Consider the following 20,924-nt stretch of genomic DNA (forward strand, 5'->3'; position numbering starts at 1 on the left):
TACAAAAACCAATGGGATGGTCCACTAGTTGAGATTGTACTTGGATTTTGAAATTGGATTTGGAAATTTGTATTTTGTATCGAGTTCCGGGAGGGGAACGGTCTCGGGGATTGGATTTTGGACCTTGGAGTTTGGAGGTGTTCTTAGCAATTAGGATTTCCGCCTGGAGTTACTCCAATCGCCTAACAAGGATAATGGTATCGTCATCATCCCAAAGGGGAGACACAAATTAGGTGTCTACAGAACCCCTTATGAATATAAAGGAGGATGGTGTCTACAACCATTTCCTAAGAGAAATGTTAGTCCAACCTACTCATATTCTCAATTAATCCAATCATCTTGAGAATATGTAGACTTACGGGCTCGTCCTTCTTGAGCTTGGTGTCAAGAATTTCCCTATGAGTCTCGAATATTTCTACTCGAGCCAGAACTTTGAACATGTTTCTCAACTCACTGATGATCGTGAAAGCATTTGAGTTGATGAACGTTTTCTATATATCCTTGCTCATAGTAGCAAGCATTAGACATTTCACATCCTTGTTGGCATCAATCCAACGATTGAGGGCAACGTGAGTGACCCCGTGGCCAGTGGCTTCAGGCATCTCCTCATCAAGGACATACTCCTTTTCTTCCTACATAAGAACTATTCGCAAGTTCCTTTGCCAGTCAAGGGAGTTTTTCCCGTTCAATTTCTCCTTTTCGAGAATTGATCGAATGTTGAATGAATTGCTCCAATTTAAAAACTACATGATCTTAATAAAATAAAATTCATACATAAGTCAAAACTACAATTTAAAAGAATAAAAAAGTAAATAACCATTCATACATGCTCTTAATAAAATAAAATTCAAGCTATCATGCATAAGTCAAAATCATTAAGCATTTTATTCAAGTTTATGTGTTCCGTTAGGTGTGAATAAAATGAATCCAAGATCCTCAAAATCATTAAAGAAATAAGCATGCTTTGGCTTGTCTTAATTCTAAAATATTTTAGGTAAGTAAATCCTTTACTAATAGTCTAGAAACTATTCTTGGTTGATAGGTAAAAACTTATTAGGAAAATTTATCCCATTTGCCACGACATAAAAGGACTCCTTACATATATCGTTAGGTTCAACCAAAATCAACTTTTACTCACAACTAATGTGTACGTTACCCCAATAAAATCAATAAGTAACACCTCGCTTTGGCAAAAAACTATTACTATATTTATGTAAAGGTGAGCAAGTAAGTGTTATTTTGGAATGACACGTTTTAACTCAATTTTAAAGTTTGGAACTTAAGGATTTTACTATGTTTAGATTTTAAGTGAACTAAAATCCTTAATCATGCAACATAAGTTAGCCTCAATCTCATGCATAATATCAAGACATATTTAAAACAATAAATATCTTAAAGCATGCATAAGATTAATGTGTGATCTAGTATGGCCCGACTTCATCTTGAAGCTTCAACTTCAAACTTCCTCTTGAAAATGGATTGGAAACTCCGTTCTTGAATTTCACCATGGGAGGCGCCATTTTAACCAAATAGGATTTACAATAATTAAACTAATTACAACAAATTAATGGTACGCATACCATATGTAAATAAAAATCATGGTACTTTAGAACATATTTTATATTCAAATTTAATAATACGCATACCATATTTTTTATCCTATTTGGGCCATACTAGTCACTTTCCGCAACCTGCAAAATAATATATTTACAATATACCATTCACTCATTCATGTATCAATCAATGGCTCACTTAGCAAGTTAGCAGAAAATATGTCTCACATAATATTTGCAACAACTAATTAGGGCTCAAGAATCTACCAATTATTTGACTTTATTAGTTTTAATCGAGTTATTAATCCTAAAGGAATAAGGACCTAATCAAGACTTTGACCAAATATGAATAAAAGTTCCCACTCAAACCATGAATTAAATGCTTTAATAAACTTTAAACATAAATATGTTTTTTCAAATCCAATCGGAAACCACATATTTAATTAAAAATTTAAAGCTCATATAATAATTATTTTAAATCCCTTTAAAGATTTTTAGTTCATTAAACTAAATTAATTATAATTTATTCCAGGTTTTAATTATATTAAATAATTACTCCCTCTTTCCCTTAATACTCGATCTGTTTTGACCAGACACGCTTGTCAATGCACGACTTTGACCATTAATTTCTTTAACTACATATTATAAAACTTATAAAAATATTAATATTTTGAAAATTTATATTAAGATGAATTCAACAATATATTATATACTGACATTTGTTTTCATATACTAGAAATAAAATAGAGTCAAAACGAATTATGTAAATAGTGCAAAAAGTCAAAACAGGTCGAATATTAAGGGACAGAGGGAGTATTTAAAAACTAATTACTTCCCCCTTTCCGGAAATATCGCACCATGGTTGATTTTTACTTCTCTAACCATTACTTGACTCTTAATATCTCAAATCGTGTTCCAGTCACAATTATAAAAAAATAATATTTAGAAAATATTTATCGATGCGAATCTATCATGACCCAACATGGCTAAAATTTTCTGAAGTACGAATCACAAAAAATGGCCAAAGTCGTAGTGTGGATAGTGTAAAAAACAAATGGTGCGATATTTTCTGAACGAAGGAACTATAATAATTAAACTAACAAAATTTAATTCCAAGAAAAATTATAGGTACAAAAATAAAATTAATTAAATTCGTCACTCAACGAAAAATCAAAATGCACAAACGTGCACAATGGCCCATAGCCATAACACGCATGCGTTACGGCCAATGCAAGGCTCATGTGCGCAAATCCTATGCCTCGCCAAGGCCACACAGCAGCAGCGTAGAGTACGCAAGCCTCATGGCCAAAGCCATGGCTTTGCGGTGCCACTATTGTGCTTCACTTGCGGTAGCATGGAGTAGCGCGCTTGGCCAACACCCACTCCATCGCTGCCTTGGTGCATGTTGCATCAAGCGTGCTAGGCGTTGCGTGCACGCGAGCGTGCACCTCACCCAACGCTTCTCTCGCACACCGAACAAACAACACATGTCGTAGCACTCGCGCGTGCGCCTATGCCTTGCTCGCTACAGAAGGACCGCATGGGCAACAAGCTTCCTAGCTGGTCGTCGCATGCATGCACCATTGCAACACCCCTTAAGGGTAACAGTAGGGTTTCCATTATTTCACGCGTGCAAGATTGTGAACAATTTTATAAAATCAAAATTTCAAAATTTATGACAAATTAATAAATCATATTAATTTCATAAATATTTAGGGGATTAATCGAAAATTCATTAATCAAAATAATTTCTAATTAAATGAACATTAGAGATTAAAATTAGGGTTTATAAATTTGGGAATTCTACGTTTTAATTTGAAGTCATAGTTGGGCTTCAAACTTGGGAATTCTGGGTTGGGCAAATTTTTTAAAACATCGTTTACATGTGGAATTCATAATAAAGACATAAGATTCCAATTAGTATTGACAAAACTGCCAAAAATCCTGCGAACATATAATTAAATAATCGTATGAATTTGCAATTAATTACCACGACATTAATTCACCCCATTAATTCCTTGCAGATTTATAAAATTTAATCCATGTTAATTATAATTGATTATGGAACTAACAAGAGGCTCATGATACCACGGTTAGGTTATGAACAATCCAATTGACATGGGGAAAAACCATAATTTCCATAATCCAAATTAACATAATCAATTAGCATAATTTAGTATGCATACTTTGTCATGCATTCCTTCCCTTGCTTCTCCCGAACCGAACAAGAACAAGTTAGAACGCCAAACGTCGTCCCTCTGTAGAAAGTCCACAGTATGTTCGAATCCACCTTAGGTCGTACCAACTAGGATATAAGCTAAGGTGTAATACCTCGTATTTTTATAATATTTATAAATATATTTCATTATATTTATAAAGCATTTTACGATTTTTAGAATTTATTTCGCATTTAAATAATATGTAAATGTATTTTAATTAATTAGAATATTTATTATTTTAATTATTACGAAACGAATTTAATTTTCGAGTCGGGAAATTTAATGGGTCGCAAGTAATTTTAAATGGTTTGGGTTTTAAATGAAAAGTCCATTTCGTTTTATTAAACGAGCCCAATCAAAAGAATTAAATTCAAGTTCTAAGCTAGCCCAGTCATTTAATTCCCTAAGCCCAATTCTAATTTCCTAAGCCTACCCCATTCGAAATTGGGATCCTATAAATAGGACTCCCCTCATTAAATGATCCCCCTTAATTTCATAAACCCTCTTTTGCCCGTCCGGTTCTCTCGGCCCGCAAGCACGAGCCTCGTGCCGTTGCTCCGTGCCGCTGCCCCTTCCCTCGTCTCGCACACTTGTGTGCCCCTTCCCCTCTTGCTGCGTCGTTGTTGTTGTGTTGTGTGGCTGTCGCTGCTGCTGTCCCTCGCTCGCCCGGCCTCACGCCACACTCCCACACTCTCTTGTCGCTCTGCCTTGCTGCTCACCCTCGCGACCCAGCGCGCGCGCGCCCCTGCTCTCCTCTCGCCCAGCACTGCTGCGCGCCCTTGCTGCCTTCGTCCCTTCGTTGCTGCGCACACGCACTCGGGTAGTGCGTTGTGTGTTGTCGTTGTGGCTTGTTTGTTCGTTGTTCAATTCTCTTCGCCCAATCACATTATATTCGTGGTTGTTCCGTGCTATTGGTCAGATTGGTATAATTCTCTTCTTCTTTACCTATTCTATTTCAATTCCGTATTTTAAATTATATTATTATTATTATTGTTTTGAAGAATTAAAATGTTGGGAATCGGTTATGAACACCGAACTTTGAGGATTTATGTGTTGTGATCCTTTAGGCTTGTTTTAATTATTAAAGCATGAATTTTCAGATTCGTTTATTTAATAAAGAATTGATTATTATGATGTTAAATTGGTTTTATTGGGATTTTCAAGTTAGGGTTTTAACCTAGACCTAATGAGTCAATTGATTAGCATAATTAGGTGATGATTTTAATAATGATAATCAATTGTATTTTCAGAGTTATATAAAGGCTTAAAGTGTTGATTTTTATTGATTTTAAAGGCGGAAAAAGTATGTTTTCATACTAGGGATTGGTTTTGCAAATTGAGACGATTATTTTATTGAAGAACGATTGAATTCTAAAGTTTAAATAAGGTTTAAGATTTTATAAAGTTGCTGGAAATTTAATGAACATGGAAATAATTTAAGTTTCATTATTTTGGTGATAGGAGGTGATTTCTAAGTGAGTGCTCGTATTGCAAAGTGGCCCCTACGCTTAGGTATTCAAGGTACGTATAAGTCTATGGCGACCACACCATTTGTCAAGAGAATTGCATGATTGTTGTTGATGTGAATTATATTATGTGGATTTATGTTTATTTTGGTGAACGATCATGTGAATTATGATGTTGGATTTATTGGATTATTTGTTGAACAAGCATGTTGGGATTATTATGAGTATGGATTTCATTATTAATCACGTTGTTGAATATTTATGCATGTATGGTTTGTTTTAAATGCAAGGGATGGATTATTTATTATTATGCTATTGTACGGGATGTCTAGCATACTTTGAGCCAATTATTCGTACCTCGTTGTACTATTTATTTTACCACATGTGAAGGGTTAGCTCACATAAGCCACCGCACATGTAGGGTTCAGTTGGAAATATTATATGAAATGAATTAGGATTTGTCGTGCAAGGGCACAACCCTCATGTAACTAGAGAAAAAAACATGGTAAGTTGCCCCTTAAAAGTTACTCTTATTTGACAAGTGCATCTTTTGACAAAAAAAATGTTAAAAAAAAAAATCAAAAATTAAATCATCTCCCTGCTGGTTCGTGGGAAGCGCAGCTCCTAGACCTAAGTTGCTCCCTCCTTCCTCTCTGATCCCTCCTTCCTCGCTGCTCCCTTTGCTCCCTCCTTCCTCGCTGCTCCCCTAAACCCAAACAACTTCACCGGCGACGCCTCTGGTCAACTTCACCGGCGACGCCTCTGGTCAACTTCACCGATCTCCTCTCCTCTGTTCTCTTCAGCGCCGCCGCGCTGTGACCACCGCTCCCACACCGCCTGTTGCTGTTACGCCTGATGGAACTACTGATAATCCCGCTCCTCCTTCCCCTATGGACTCCAAAATTCAGCAGCTTACTCAGGTAATTGTTCATCTTTCTATTTTTGGGCTTTGAATTGATTGATTTATTTATTTATCATTTTTTTTTCTGTGGTGCAAATGATTTCTTTCAATTGCAATGGAATCAGTTATCTAAGTGGTCCAATAATTCGAAATGGACAGAGGGATAATTCAATTGCAATGGTGTTTAAAATCTTGAAGTTAATAATTTGATTTTTGAAAAATTAGGATGCATTGGCGGTTCTGGGTCAATTGGGGTTGTTGGAGGGAAGAACAGCCGCACTGATACACCCAACAACAAGATTAGAACTATTCAAACTGAGATTACTAAACTTAAAAAGTAGATTAAGCCTGTTGCTTACTGTTACTCCTGATGGCACTCCTACTAATCCTGCTCCTCCTTCCCCTATTGACTCCAAAATTCAGTAGCTTACTCAGGTAATTGTTAAGCAGGCAGTTCGTCGTTAGAGCGTCTGCGTAGCAAATTGCCTTTGACCAGGATTCGAGGGCAGCTCTTCAAGCTGGAATTGACAAACTTGCTGATGCTGTTGGACTTACCCTTGGATCTAGAGGTACTTTTTATTGTGTGAAAAAAAAGAACTTTAAGATCGATAATTGTTTGGCTAGGAATACCATTATTTGATAAAAGGCTTGTGATTAAACATGGCGCATTGGTAACTCGGTTTGTTACCTAGTTTCAATAGTTAGTTGGAACTTTAATGAGATATTCTTGTTTTTATTTCTTGGCATGCTTCTATGTACTACCCCTTCCTGTGAATTTTAGATTGGAGAAATGCTGAGCTAGTTGATTTTTTCTTTGTTTATTGTGTGAACTCGAGGGAGAATAGGTAGAGTTACTGTGATTATTCTGGTTTAGTTGTTTTTTATGGTATTGTTCGGTTTCTTGTTCTTTAAAGCATGTTAAGTGTGTGTAACACCTGACTGCTTGACAATATATGATTGACTGTGTGCTCTATACAGGGTTCGTTGTTGCCCAATTACTATTTTAATTCTTCGTAATGGCATGATGATTTTATTCTTTTTTCAGGGAGAAATGTTGTTTTGGATGAGTTTGGGACCCCAAGAGTAGTTAATGATGGAGTTACTATTGCTCGAGCTATTGAGCTAGCTGATCCAATGGAGAATGTTGGTGCTGCTTTGATTAGAGAGGTATGCATTTTCCATGTATTCTTCTAAGATGCAGTACACATCTCGTACTGAGTAAGAAACTAAAGTTTGCTGCCATTGTCAGTAATTTCTCATTTAATCGTATTTTTTGTTGTAGAGGATTCATGCTAAAGATATCGGGTGCATCTTTTTCCTTTATTTGGTAAAGAAGCAGTCCACCGGTCATGAGTAGACATACCTTGAGCTTTGTGAACCACCGTAAAGTTAGACTATACAGACATCCTTTCCTTTCATGGATACTGAGCATTTGGTTGTAATGTCATAACTGCTGATGTGTTCTCATATAGATTGGTTCTTTGGGATTGATTCGTAGATAGTTCTAAGAGTTCCGACTTGGTGAGAAGAATTTTGATTTTTGGGAATCTATGCTTGAGAAACTAGCTAATTGTGGCCTTATTTATGTCAGAAGCTTGTGGCTACTTCCATTGCTCATTTAAGTTGACGATTTAGTTGCCGAAGTATTAATTTGTAACTTGTTATCAAGGTGCGGAGTTCCAGGCCAATGATTTGGGATTAAAGGTTGAGAACACATCTATTGAACAACTTAAGGCTAGATGAACTTCAGGCTAGAATTGCGCAGCTTAAGAAAGAATTGTTTGCAACCGACTCTGTTTATGATTCTGAGAAGCTTGCTGAAAGAGTTGCCAAACTTTCTGGAGGAGTTGCTGTTATAAAGGTTGGTGCAGCGGCTGCGGCCACAGAAACTGAGCTTGAGGACCGTAAACTGCGAATTGAGGATGCAAAGAATGCAACTTTTGCTGCCATAGAGAAAGGCATTGTTCCTGGTGGTGGTGCTGCTCTTGTTCATCTCTCAACTTGTGTACCTTCTATTAAGGACAAGCTTGAAGACCCTGATGAACGTCTGGGTACTGACATTGTGCAGAAGGTAAACTCCATCTCCTGCATTCAGATTATAGGATACTGGGTAAGACTCCTGCCATTTTAAAATCTGGGCTTCTCGGCTATGCCTAGCCCCGTTAATCTGCATGTATCTTTTAGAGTTATCTACAAATAATAAAATTTCGAACCGGCACTGAAAGCTAACCTGCTTTAACTTCTAGATTAAGTAGAGAATGCAATTTTAGTTGAAGGGTCAGCTTTGGTTGAAGATCAGATACATTCATCTAGTATTTGCAGTAAAACCAGTGATAAGGGACCTGTAAAGGTTAAGTCAACTAGTCATAAAGTGGCAACGAAGGCAGGACAGGAGGCTAGTTTGCAATTTTCTGATCCTTATTTTCTTGTTTTAGAGGTATGTGTCAAACACCAGATGCTCTTCTAAGGGTACTACATTTCTTACACCCCTGTCCACCATTCCTTTCTTATCTTTGTTGCATCTGTTGGAGCTGTTGTCGGTGGAAGATGGGCTTGTGCATTGTTTGTTTTTGGTTGATCACTGAGAAACGTGCCACTACTTCAGATGGAGCTCAGCGTTTGTTGAAGGTAATTTCAAGATTTAATATGATAATGTTTTCTACCAAAGGTCAAATAGAAATGCAGAGTGATACACTTATAGTGTGCGTGACTTGAATTTCCTTCTAAATATTGAAGTTATGACATGCTAACATTCAACTCGGTATTTGGTTATCCTTTAAATTCCTGAACGTGATCACATTAGTAAGAAATCCTTTTCACTTTTCCAAGTCACCACATAACTACAATATGTGGCCATTACCTACTTTATTTCGAACTGTAGTTAAACTAGTAGAATTCTTGATCTTATGAGACGGGGAAAAAAGGGCGAGTTTTGTGTCTAAAATAGTTAATCATGTTCTTGCTGATGTAGGTTCTACAGGTTCTACAGGGTGATTGAGCCTGGAGACTCCGTACGAGTTATTGGAGAATTTGATAACCAGTGAACTAGTAATGTAAATCATGACAATAATCTTCTTGTTATACACCCAAACCTACTACTTTCCAAGACTCGGGTAATCTTTTCTTCTTTTTGTCAAATCTATGCATTATTTTTGTCAAATAGGAATTATTAACCCTTTACATGTTTAATATACTTAGTATTAGGTTTGCAATCCTTATTCTCATCTACTTTGGTCAATTTATGCACATTTAAGGCTCTTTCGATCCTTACATGTCATATTTTGACTAAAAAAGTTGTTTTCGCTCCCAACTCTCAACTAATAAACCAAAATAGGAATTTGTAGGGGGTGTTTTTTTCCCGTTTCCTACAAGGGGGGTTTGGCACGCGGCGGTTCATTTAGAGAACCGTTGAATTGCTTTTGCACCTCGAAGTAGTTGCCACCAAACTTTATTTTAGGTCCCGTTTGGGGAGACCGCAAAATGACTCTATTTTTGGATAAGGCCTTTAATCCTTGAAACGGATGGGTGAGATCCGGGCTCGGGAACGAAAATGCTTATTCGGCGAGCTTTAGAAATATTCAAGTACGTTGGCACAACATTATTTCGAAAATAAACCCTAAGATTAGACTATGTGGGTTTGAAATTTAGAGCAAAATAGAATTTCTAATTGTACGGTGGTCACTTTGCTTTAAAGATCGATTTAAGGAACCTAAGGCCGGTTTGTCCAAAAATATCTTCGTTAAGTGTGATGTAAAATTTTGTATTTTGTTGTATTTAGCATGTTGGTGATGAAAACGATAAAGCAAATAAAGCAATATCACAATACTAAATAAAGTGCGGAATTAGTAAATACAAGACCCCCTAGAAAAGGACTAGGGAGTAGGTCCACATTGCCTAGAAATGGACTAGGCAAGTAAAGGTGCAGAATTGAAAGTGCGAAATTGAAATTGCGGTATTGAAAGTGCGATATTGAAAGTGCGATATTGAAAGGTGCGATATTGAAATTGCGATATTGAAAGTGCATAATTGTAATTTGTACTTGGGCACATGAGATTCGACCGCCAAGCGGTTCCTTAAAAATAAGTGCGCCCGACACGAATTCAAAGCCAAAATTCTGAACTTGGGAGAGGTTGCTCAACCCAAATATCCTAGATTTTGCTTGTTAAACTTGAAATTGAAAACTTGAATATTGAAATGTTTGAACTTGAAATGATTGAAATTGAACTTGAAATGATCCTAGTTTAGAGAGGTAGTTATGAACAACCCTAAACATGGTGGGATCTTGAAATTTGAAAACTTGAACTTGTATATTGAAAAATGGAGTCTTGAATCTCAACAGACTAAACCTTTAAATGCTAAAAAGGTGTCATCTTTGATTACTCCACACTTGAAGTGATTCTAGTTCAAAGAGATGAATGTAAGCAACTTTGAACATCCTTGAATCTTGAAAGTTTGTATTTTGTATTTTGAAAAAGTTTGTATTTTTGAAAAAAGCATGTATGATTGTTGCAAGTGGTGTTTTTTATGGCAAAAAACACCAACTTTCTAATCATTTGAAGTACAAATAGCATGATTGATTGAAATGGGATTCGGATTTACCTAGTTAGGTTTAGGCACGAGCTCCCAATTGCTTTTGAATTTAGGAATTTTGTATGTGTTTTTGAGGAGTTTTTGAATTTGTATTGTGAGGAAGTAATGTCGAAATTACGACGTTGTATGTGTTGTGCTCCCCCTTTTTCGATGGAAATGAGGGGTATTTATAGGAGGGAATGGTGCAAAACGCCAGCGCCTGGCGCCAGGCCAGCGCTGTGCGCTGCTGACGTGGCCTGAATGCCGCTAAAAAGGACGGAAAGATGCCGTCCTTGATTTGTCTTGTATGGGTGTACCTTCGTACGAATAGTACGATGTTCGGCGTGTAGTGTTTTCTTGGAGGTTAAGACTTGAATTTGCGTCTAAAAACAAGCCTTTCTGGGGTTTTTGAATTCCGGTTTTACGGGACGGGGCCCGGCATGCTCGGTTTTGTGGGTCGGCGCCCTAATTTGACTTGCCTTATATGATTTTGAGTGAAAAAGGCCTAGTAAGACCAATGGGATGGTCCACTAATTGAGATTGAACTTGGATTTTGAAATTGGATTTTGGAAGTTGTATTTTGTACCGAGTTCCGGGAGGGGAACGGTCTCGGGGATTGGATTTTGGACCTTGGATTTTGGAGGTGTTCTTAGAAATTGGGATTTCCGCCTAGAGTTACTCCAATTGCCTATTAAGGATAATGGTATCGTGATCATCCCAAAGGGAGACACAAATTAGGTGTCTACAGAAGCCCCCACTTTCACTGAGCGTTCGGTTAGGAAAGCGCAAGTCAAAGTATTTCGAAAGGGACGGAGAATAGTCAAGATGTTCTGCAATCGAGACCACTCTTTGTACGCCGGTACCTGCATAAAACAGGCGTTAGAAAAAGGATAGAGTCTACCTCGGTGCGGTTGGTGATGACTCCGATTTGTACTTGTATTTTTCCGCCTTCGGTTCAGGACGGAGCTTGGCATCAAAAATTTGAATTTTTGAATCTTGAATTTTGCACTTTGACACCCAGAGTTAATCCGTTGGGATGTGCTTTGCTGGGGATAAGATCTTTTACTAGCCCTTAAAATTTTTGAACTTCGACTGACTTTCCCGGAGCTTGTGTCCGTTGGGAGTTGGGCGCCTAAGTCGTTGCATTTTTTGGACTTTGTATTCTTGAAATATTCATCTGTTTGCACTTGGAGCTACAGGTGTATATCCGTATTTTCGATGGATGGTTCGATGCGACGTTTGATGCTTGATGCGGAAGACCGTAGCAGCAAAGGACGTGCAATCAGCACGGGAGACCGCGCGCGCTGCAGTTTTGGGCATGCAGCAGGCCAGCGCAGGGCGCTGGGGCGGTGCCTGGCGCGGGGCTGCACTATATAAGTGCCCCTTGCCGTGCCATTTTGAGGCACATTCACTTGAATTTTTTTTGCTCTTTCTCTCAAAGGTTGACTAAGCTCTTCCCTTGGTCTTGTTCTTGCATTGTCCATGTAAGTTTTTCATGTTTTTGCTTATGAAATAACTCTAGGATTGCATGTAGTTTTGATTTTCCCGTACTTTGAAATGATGCTTGTATGCTTAAGCTTTGAATCTTGTAGAAAATTGTTTGATAGCCACTTGAACTTGAACTGTTGGAACTTGTACTTTTGAAATTTCTTGCACTCGTATTTGCTTCGCATTGGATAGCCTAGGCGTTGATGTAGAACTTGATTACCTGCTTCGGCGTGGATAGCCTAGGCGTTGGTGTAGGAATTGTATACATGCTTCGGCGTGGTTAGCCTAGGCGTTGGTGTAGAACTTGTACCTTGAATTAGAGGTCCACTGGGGATTTTGTTTTGATTTTTTTTTTTTTTTGACTTTTTTTAGGCTAGTATAGGATAGCCCCTAGTTTAGAATTTTGACTCTTTGTACGCTACTTGATTTAGTATGCCTCGTCACACTCGGAGAAAGCTCGCTGAATCATCTGTGGTTCGAGCTGCTAAGGAAGACGCTTCGGATGATGAAGCGGCTGCAATAAATGCGCCAGGTGAGGGTATGGTTCCCCGAGATGCGCCTGCTTTCCAAGGTGCTGGTTGGACCCATTCCGACCTGGTGTTTCGGCCGGATTGGCACTTGTCTCAGCGGCCTCGCGCTGGCATGGTGAGTCTTGTACTGTGTTTTGGGTTTGTACTTTGTACTTGTATAGGTCTTGAGCTAACTCGTTCACCTGTAGGCTGACGGAAAGCCGTTCCGTACTTACTGGTCCTTGGTGGAGGTTTAGAGGGCCTTTAAAGCTCTCCGTGCTGATGCAGAGGCTATGGAGATTTGGTCGCAGATGGGCCTGGCCGATTTCTGGCGCACCATGGGAGGTTCCCCGAGGAGAACGGGGATTAAAAACCGTTTGTGGGCTTTGTTAGAGCGGTGGTGGGATACCACCAACACTTTCCACACGGCATGGGGGGAGATTACTATTACCCTTCTTAAATTTGCTATGATTACAGGTCTTCCTTTTTCTGAGAGGAATGTGATATTTGATTCCGAGCTGACGTGACGCTCGGCCGCTGCCAGGGACTTGCTCGGCCCTGTTGTTGATTTGTCAGAGGACAACTCCCACACTTCTGTGACGGTGCTTGTGGATGCTATCTGTGGTGAGGGTGTGTCCGCGGAGCAGAGGGTTAGGGTCTTCCTCCTTGTCTTGGTTAGCAGAGTGATTGCCCCGAGTAGGAACAGTCGGGTGCATATTAGCTTCTTGTCCGCTCTGAGGGACTGGAGAGTTGTCCCGAGTTATAACTGGGGTGGTTTGGCATATAGCCACCTCTTGTATGAAATGGGGCGGGCCTCCCGGACTGCACTGGGGAGTAACCCGAGCATGGCTGCTCTGTGGAGCGTGCTGGAGGTATTCGAGACTCCTTGTACTTTTTACTTTGTATTTGTATGCTTGTATCTTGAACTTGACTGATGTTTTGTTTGTTCCTTGAAAGATTTGGATCTATGAGCACTTTCCGACTTTGGCGCCGGAGCGTACTAGAGATGCGGCTTACCCGTATGCTGCCTCTTGGATAGGAGCGGTGCGCGTTGGTGCGTCCCTGGTGGCTTCTCGCAGAGCTTGGAGAGTTTTACCTGCTGATAGGGTAATATTCTTGTACTGTTTTTCTCTCTTGTATTTGTATTTGTACTGTTGCCTGAGTTGTCTGCTTTGTAGGTGGTATGGCGTCCTTTTGCCAACGCGGTTGTACCTGCCTCAGCTGCTCGTGCCCATTTCCTGTCTTGGCGGCGGGTTTTGCTTCCAGGGGTGTACCTCCATATGTGGTATCTGGGGGAGCGGGTGTCCCCTCAGCACAATTCGGGGGAGAGACTCATCCCCAAGGACCCACCAGGGTCCATGCTGGCGTTGGATGAAGAGTTGGCCCAGCTCTATGTGGAGGCTAGGAGCGATGCTGTTTGCCGCTCTTGGAGGGATTTTGTACACAGGAAGGGGAGCTATGATTACTTCCTGAGGAGGCTGGCTCCACCAGTACGCTTTGTACTGCCGGTGAGCTTTTGAACCTTGTATTCTTGTATTCTTGTATTCTTGTATTGATGTATTGATTGGATGATTGTATGATTGTATGATTGTATGTAGGAGGAGGAGGTTGATCCTGAGGACATTCCTCATGCTGATTGGATCCTCCGCTATGAGAATTCGGACAGGGAAGAGGTAGTGGAGACCATTCCTTGGGCTTCTCCTCCGCACCGAAAATCATATGATGCTGTACCCGAGCATTACGCCCCTGTAAGTACTGTTGCATTTTTGAAACTGTTTGTAACTTTGCATGGGAAAATTGATCTTGAATTTTGTATGCAGGCGCCTCGGGTGAGAGTGCGTCGCTGGATGCTCTTGCTTGATTCTTGGAAGAGGCAGTGCGCCAAGCTGACCCGGTAGCTTTCTGGCCGAAACAGAGAGGTACCTCACTTGATCTTGAAACTTGTATACTGGAAATTCCAACTGGGAAATTGATTCTTGAAATTGTATCTTGTATAGGAGCGCCGTCGAGACCATAGAGACTCTGTTGACAGGGAGCCTCAGGCGGAGACGTCCTTGGGATAGGAGGGACCAAGCTTGGAGCTGGGACAGGGGTCCGGTGCTGGTGCTCATCAGAGGCATTTTGATGCTGAGTGGGGAGCTTCCCCTTTTGTACATGTTGACCCCACCAGCCATTCATTTGGAGGTGCTAGCGGTTCACGGCCCTTTGTTCCTTCTTCCGGCTACTACTTCGGAGGAAGTGGTCCTCAGCATTGGGGTGCAGGTTCATGGGCTTGCTACGCGGAGATGGAGAGGATGCGACAGGCTCAGATGTTTGGGTCGTACCCCTATATGCCGATGCCGCCGCCTTATCAGTGTTCCTCTCCTCAGTAGGGAGTTCATCCCTCCACTAGCACACTTCGTATCTCGGAGGAGGATCCTAGTACCCCTGGGACGGAGCTGGATCGGGAGCTGGAGCGCCTTAGGAGGCGTAACAGGGACAAGGGGCCTGTGGTTGACGTCACCGCTGATGATGACTCAGACTGACCCTGCATGGTAGCGAGTTCCAGCTTGCCTGGGTTGATTTTGTATCGGCTGGATTGTATTGTGTTTGTATGGCTTGAAACTTGAATTTTCGTATGGTTTGTATGGTTTTGAACTTGAATTGGTTTGTAAAATTTGAAGATTGGCTTTTGTACGTTTGAATGCTTGAAATTGTATGCGTTGTGTGTGCTTTGAAATTTTGTAGCTATATGCATGCATGACAATTTTGCGAAAAGTTTTGAAAACATTTGCCCATTTTTTCGGGTGTATATACCCACTATAATCCCCCACTTTGATTGAGGTTTTTTGGTTAGGAAAAGCGCAAGTCAAAGTATATTCAACTTTTGCTAATGCACATGCAGACTCGACTTAGGACGCCGATCTAGGACTAGAATGCTTGAATTTTGAAAGAAAAAGTTGATCCGAAATCTGCCCGAAGCGTTGATCCGGACTTCTTCAAATTGCGCGGCTTGCGGCTTTGGAATCTTGAATAATGGAGGTTGTACTCTGCTGTCCGAAACAGTAAAGAGTGTGTACTCGGAGTCATAAGAGAGGACGGTGGCCTCATCCTTTGATGCAGGCTCCCTAAGCTCGGCGCGGGCTTGGCGCCTAGCGCCTGTGAGCTGTCGTGCAAGCCAATTCTTGTATAAATAGGGAGCATTTCGGATCATTTCTTGTATCAATCCTTCCCTGCTATCATTGCATACTGCTTCCTCACGAAGAGAAAATATGAATGTGTCCTTTGAAAGTGCCTTGAACTCGAGGCTTGGTTCGCTAGGCAAGTTGGAGAAAAGGGAGCTTGATGGCATGCATCTTGGGGTGCTCGTCTCTTTCCGGCTTGTAAAATTGGACTTGCACTTCATTCTTGCTGCTTTGGAGGCTTGGGACCCGAATCATCATGTCTTCCGCTTTGAATATAATGAGGTATGTCCCCTCCCTGAGGAATTTAGTGCCATATTGGGGTGGCCCATCATGCTGGAGCCATGCATGCCTAGTTTTGAAGAACCCTTTTTCTTGAGCTTTGAAAGGTATTTGGGCCTGAAGCCCCCACTTTTGAGTGCTGTTGTATATGGTAGAGGGTTGGATTTGTCCCTCTTTGTCACCTACTTTGCTGGGCTTGATGTTCCTAAAGTTTTCCGCTTGAGAGCCTTGAGTTTTTGTATATTTGCTCGCTTCCTCTTTCGAAGCAGGGGTTTTGCAATGGCGATGCCTCCCTGATTGAGATTGTAAAGCAGTTTGCTAATGGTCGGGACCCAATGCCGCTCGTGATTGGCAAAATATTGATGGGCCTTGACATGCTAAAGTCGGACACCTCTTCATTGTCGTCGGGAAGTCCGGTATTACTCCAAGTAAGGATCTGGAGCCTTCTTTGTATTGTTGAACTCGTACTTGTATTTGAATTTTGAATGTTGAATTTTGAAATGTGCTTCTTGTATACTCCCTAAGGTTTGGCTTATGGAGAGGCTCATGTTGGTGGCACCACCCGAGAACATGGCGAGCTACAATAGAAGAGGATTCACCGTGCGGCCCATGGTGTATGGCCGGCTTTCATTGGACTAGTGGAGATGCGCACTCTCTGGGATTGAATCTTGTGTAAGGTGGGTAGTTCCTTGGTGGGGAATTGCTGCTATGAGACATGCCCCTGTATCTACTGCTTTTGGGGTGCCAAGCCTCACAATGCTGGTCTCCTACTCGCTTGCTCGAGTGATGAGACAATATGGCTTGAAACAGGAGATCCCGGACTGTATTGAAGAGAACCTGAGACCTGCTGCGCTGAATGCAAATTGACTTGAAGCTTGGAGGCGGTATTGGGTCGCCAAACCATTCTTGAGTATCCAGTTCCCACCTGAGCCAGTTACTCTGTCTGCGGGGTACATTGTATGGATGAGAGGCCTAGGCCAGAGGGACATTTCTTTCTCAGGACCAGCTAGAGTCCGAGGTTCTAGAGCTAGACGTCCTGCATCAACTAACTATGGTGAATGTGACGGGAGTGTGGCCCATCCGGTGCTTGACCGTTCGGAATCCAAAGGAGGTTCGTCGTCCTCCCGTCTTGGAAGGCTTGCAAGTTCCTTCTTCCGCCGCTTGGGCAAGGGGAAGATTGATGATTGATTGCGGGAGGAGCCAGGGGATAGTACTCAAGGTGCCATGACTCGAGAGCATAGTCGCCCGACCCTATATCTTTGTAGGCTACATGTGTTTGAAATTGTATTGGAAGGAATTGTGTTTAGAATGTGTTTGGAAGATGTGTTTAGAAAGATGTGTTTGGAAAATGTGTTTAGGAAGTGAAAAGGCTTTTGAACTTTGCTTCACTTGATCCCGACTTTGTATTTGAATTAGCTTTGAAGGCCTTAGGGCCAAATAAGTTATTGTGTTAAATTCCGCTTGAACATGCTTTGCTTTGAATTGGCACATTTGGAATAAAGACAATTTGAACTTTGAAATTTGATTTGATTTTTAGGATGCCCTTAATTGAGGAAACTTTGAATTTTTTTGTATTAAAGTGGTCGGGCCTCGAAATGAGGTTGCTTACTTGTCTCGTTAGGGAATCAGGCCGGACGTAGTTCTGACTACCTTACAAGACCTGAATTGGGATTCTTGAACTTGAACATGGAACTTAGATATAGAACTTCTTGAGTTGATCGAGGTTGGTAAGAGATCTGAATCTTGTTCCGTCGATGTCTGTTAGTTCAAGTGCTCCCCCGGAGAGGATCTTCTTAACGATGTACGGGCCTGCCCAGTTGGGTTTGAATTTTCCCCTTGGGTCCATGATGCTTTTGCGAAGGGCTTCCAGGACAAGCTCGCCTTCCTTGATGTTTCGGGTTCTGACCCTTTTGTTGAAATGTCTGACCACTCGGCACTGATAGACTTGTACATGGTGAGCCGCTTGAAGCCGTCGCTCATCGAGCATGACTAGCTCGTCATACCTTGCTTGTACCAATGCAGCTCCTGGGATTTTGCTTTCTAGGACTATCCTTAGAGAAGGTATCTCCAGTTCGATAGGTTATACTGCTTCCATTCCATAGACCAATGAGAACGGAGTTGCACCAGTTGAACTGCGAATTGAAGTTCGATATCCCCACAATGCGAAATGCAGCTTTTGGGGCCAGTCCTTGTAATTGGTAATCATTTTCATGATGATGGTCTTGACATTCTTGTTGGCTGCTTCGACTGCCCCATTGGTTTGTGGGCGATAAGGTGAAGAGCGATGATGTTGAATCTTGTATTCGGTGAATAGATCTTCACACTCTTCTTGAAAGTGGGTTCCCTGGTCGCTGATGAACGCCATACCTGCATATGATGTTTTCTTGTATGACTAGGCCACTTGCTTGGAACCCAATACTTTGAATGATCTGGCCTCGACCCATTTGGTGAAATAGTCGATGGCGACCAGTATGAACTCATGACCCCCGGTGCCTGTTGGAGTGACTTTGCCGATGACGTCGATACCCCAGGCTGAGAATGGCCACGGTGATGATTGAGAGTATACTAGTGATGGAGGAATGTGCTTCAGATTCGCACACTTTTGGCATGTGGGACATTTCTTGACAAAGAAGTAGCAATCCTGTTTGAGGGTAGTCCAGTAGTATCGTGCCCTGACGATCTTGAGAGCTAGGATTTTCCCATTCATGTGGGTGCCACAGACTCCTGCATGTATGTTGTCCATGACTCTTTGAGCTTCGTGCTTGTCAACACATCGGAGGTTAGGACCGTTAAGGGACCTTTTGTATAGAATGCCGCCTTCTATGACGAAATTGGCTGATTGTAGTCGTAGAGCCCTTCGATTCTTGCTTAAAAAGTGTGGGGGATACTCCGACCTTTGTAGATACCTTTGGATGTCTGTAAACCAAGGTTCCTCTTCGTCTTGCTCGACGTTGTCAATAGCATGGACATATGCTGCTTCTTGAGGTGTTTCGATTGTAAGTGGCATTTCAGCCAAGCCGCTTGGAATGTTGATCATTGAGGCCAGTTTTGCCAGTGCATCGGCGAATTGATTCTCCTCTCTCGGGAGGTATGTATAGCGGAGCTCTTCTATTTGTTCGGACAGCTGCTCAAGGTAAGAATGGTATGGAGCCAGGTTCTCGCTCCTTACTTTCCATTTGCTGGAAATTTGATTGATGATTAGGGAGGAATCCCCGTACACTCGAAGTTTCTGGACACCTAGGGCTAAGGCGGCTTCTAGGCCCATGATGCATGCTTCATATTCTGCCGCATTGTTTGTGACGTTGAATTGCAGTTTTGCTGATATAGGAATGTGTGTGCCGTCTGGGGCAACTAGAATTACTCCAACACCACATCCGTTCTGATTGGAGGCACCATCAAAATGCATTGACCAACTGTCATCACTGGTCATTAAGATTTGCTCGTCGGGTAAGTCGTAATCTTCCTCTTCTGCCTCGACAGGACAGTCGGCTAGGAAATTTGAGACTGCTGAACCCTTGATAGATTTCTGTGGAATGTATTTGAGGTCGAATTCTGCTAGCATGACCAACCATCTGGACAAACGTCCGTTAAGTGCGGCTTTGCTGATCACATGTATTGTATGGGAGAGCATGTAGTGCCGCAGTTTCTTTGTGGCCCAAACCAAGGCGATGCTGAGTTTCTCGAGCTGAGTGCATTTAGTCTCGTACTCGATCAGTTTTTTGCTTATTTAGTATACGGCATTCTCCTTGCCTTCAATTTCTTGAGCGAGCATAGCCCCCACTGCTGAATTTGTTGTTGTGAGGTAGAGCATGAGGGGAATCCCTGGCATTGCTGGTTTTAGTACTGGTGGGTTGGAAAGGTAGCTTTTGATTGTTTCGAATGCATGCTGACAATCGTCATCCCACACTTTGGGCTCACTTCTTCGGAGCTTTCGAAATACTGGTTCACAGATCATTGTGAGTCTTGAAATGAACCTGCTGATATATTGTAGTCTGCCGAGAAAACCCCGAATTTCCTTTTCATTCGTTTGTGGTTGCATCTCGAGAATTGCCTTGATTTTTGAAGGGTCAGCCTCTATGCCTCGAGAGCTGATAACATATCCGAGCAACTTGCCTGACGTTACCCCGAATGCGCACTTTTGAGGATTGATCCTCATACTGTATTGTTAGAGCCTGTTGAAAAACTTTCGAAGTACTGAGGTATGCTCGTGTCGTTCTTTAGATTTGACAATCATGTCATCGACATATAACTCAATTTCCATGTGAATCATATCGCTCATGATAGCTGTTGCTGTTCTTTGGTAGGTTGCTCCTGAGTTCTTTAGTCCGAACGGCATAACTGTATAGCAATATGTACCCCACTGAGTGATGAAGGTTGTTTTCTCCATGTCTTCCTCGGCCATGGGAATCTGATTGTAGCTTGCGTACCCGTCCATAAAAGAGAGTAAGGCATGATTTGCGGTGTTGTCGACCAGGATGTCGATGTGAGGCAATGGAAAACCGTCTTTAGGGCTGGCCCTGTTAAGATCCCTGTAGTCCACACACATTCGTACTTTGCCGTCTTTCTTTGGAACTGGGACGACATTGGCGATCCATTCTGGATATTTTGCTTCTCGACTAAACCCGGCCTCTAACTGCTTGGAGACCTCTTCTTGAATTTTGAGGGAAACATCCGGTTTCATGCGACGGAGCTTCTGCTTGATGGGCTTTGACCCTAGAATAAGGGGAATTTTATGCTGACCGATGCCTGGATCAAACCCTGGCATATCATGATAGG

General features: G+C 41.7%; 1 protein-coding gene across 1 annotated transcript; it reads left to right on the forward strand.

Moving 5' to 3' along the window:
* Positions 1–13,472: 13,472 nt before the first annotated feature.
* LOC130461758 (uncharacterized) lies at positions 13,473–20,486 on the forward strand. Its single transcript, XM_056829952.1, has 4 exons — positions 13,473–13,577; positions 13,663–13,812; positions 13,884–14,008; positions 20,453–20,486. The coding sequence occupies exons 1-4, from the start codon at positions 13,509–13,511 to the stop codon at positions 20,484–20,486; spliced, it is 378 nt and encodes a 125-aa protein (XP_056685930.1). The 5' UTR covers positions 13,473–13,508.
* Positions 20,487–20,924: the final 438 nt, after the last annotated feature.

The sequence above is a fragment of the Spinacia oleracea genome, chromosome 5 (genome assembly GCF_020520425.1).
Source record: "Spinacia oleracea cultivar Varoflay chromosome 5, BTI_SOV_V1, whole genome shotgun sequence".
Classification (NCBI taxonomy): domain Eukaryota; kingdom Viridiplantae; phylum Streptophyta; class Magnoliopsida; order Caryophyllales; family Amaranthaceae; genus Spinacia; species Spinacia oleracea.

What these genes read in the sequence shown, in the direction of transcription:
- LOC130461758 (XM_056829952.1), top strand. Translation starts at nt 13,509, where the DNA reads ATGGGGCGGGCCTCCCGGACTGCACTGGGGAGTAACCCGAGCATGGCT. An exon ending in CTCTGTGGAGCGTGCTGGAG is followed by an intron (nt 13,578 to 13,662) that starts GTATTCGAGACT and finishes GTTCCTTGAAAG; the next exon opens with ATTTGGATCTATGAGCACTT. An exon ending in GAGTTTTACCTGCTGATAGG is followed by an intron (nt 13,813 to 13,883) that starts GTAATATTCTTG and finishes TCTGCTTTGTAG; the next exon opens with GTGGTATGGCGTCCTTTTGC.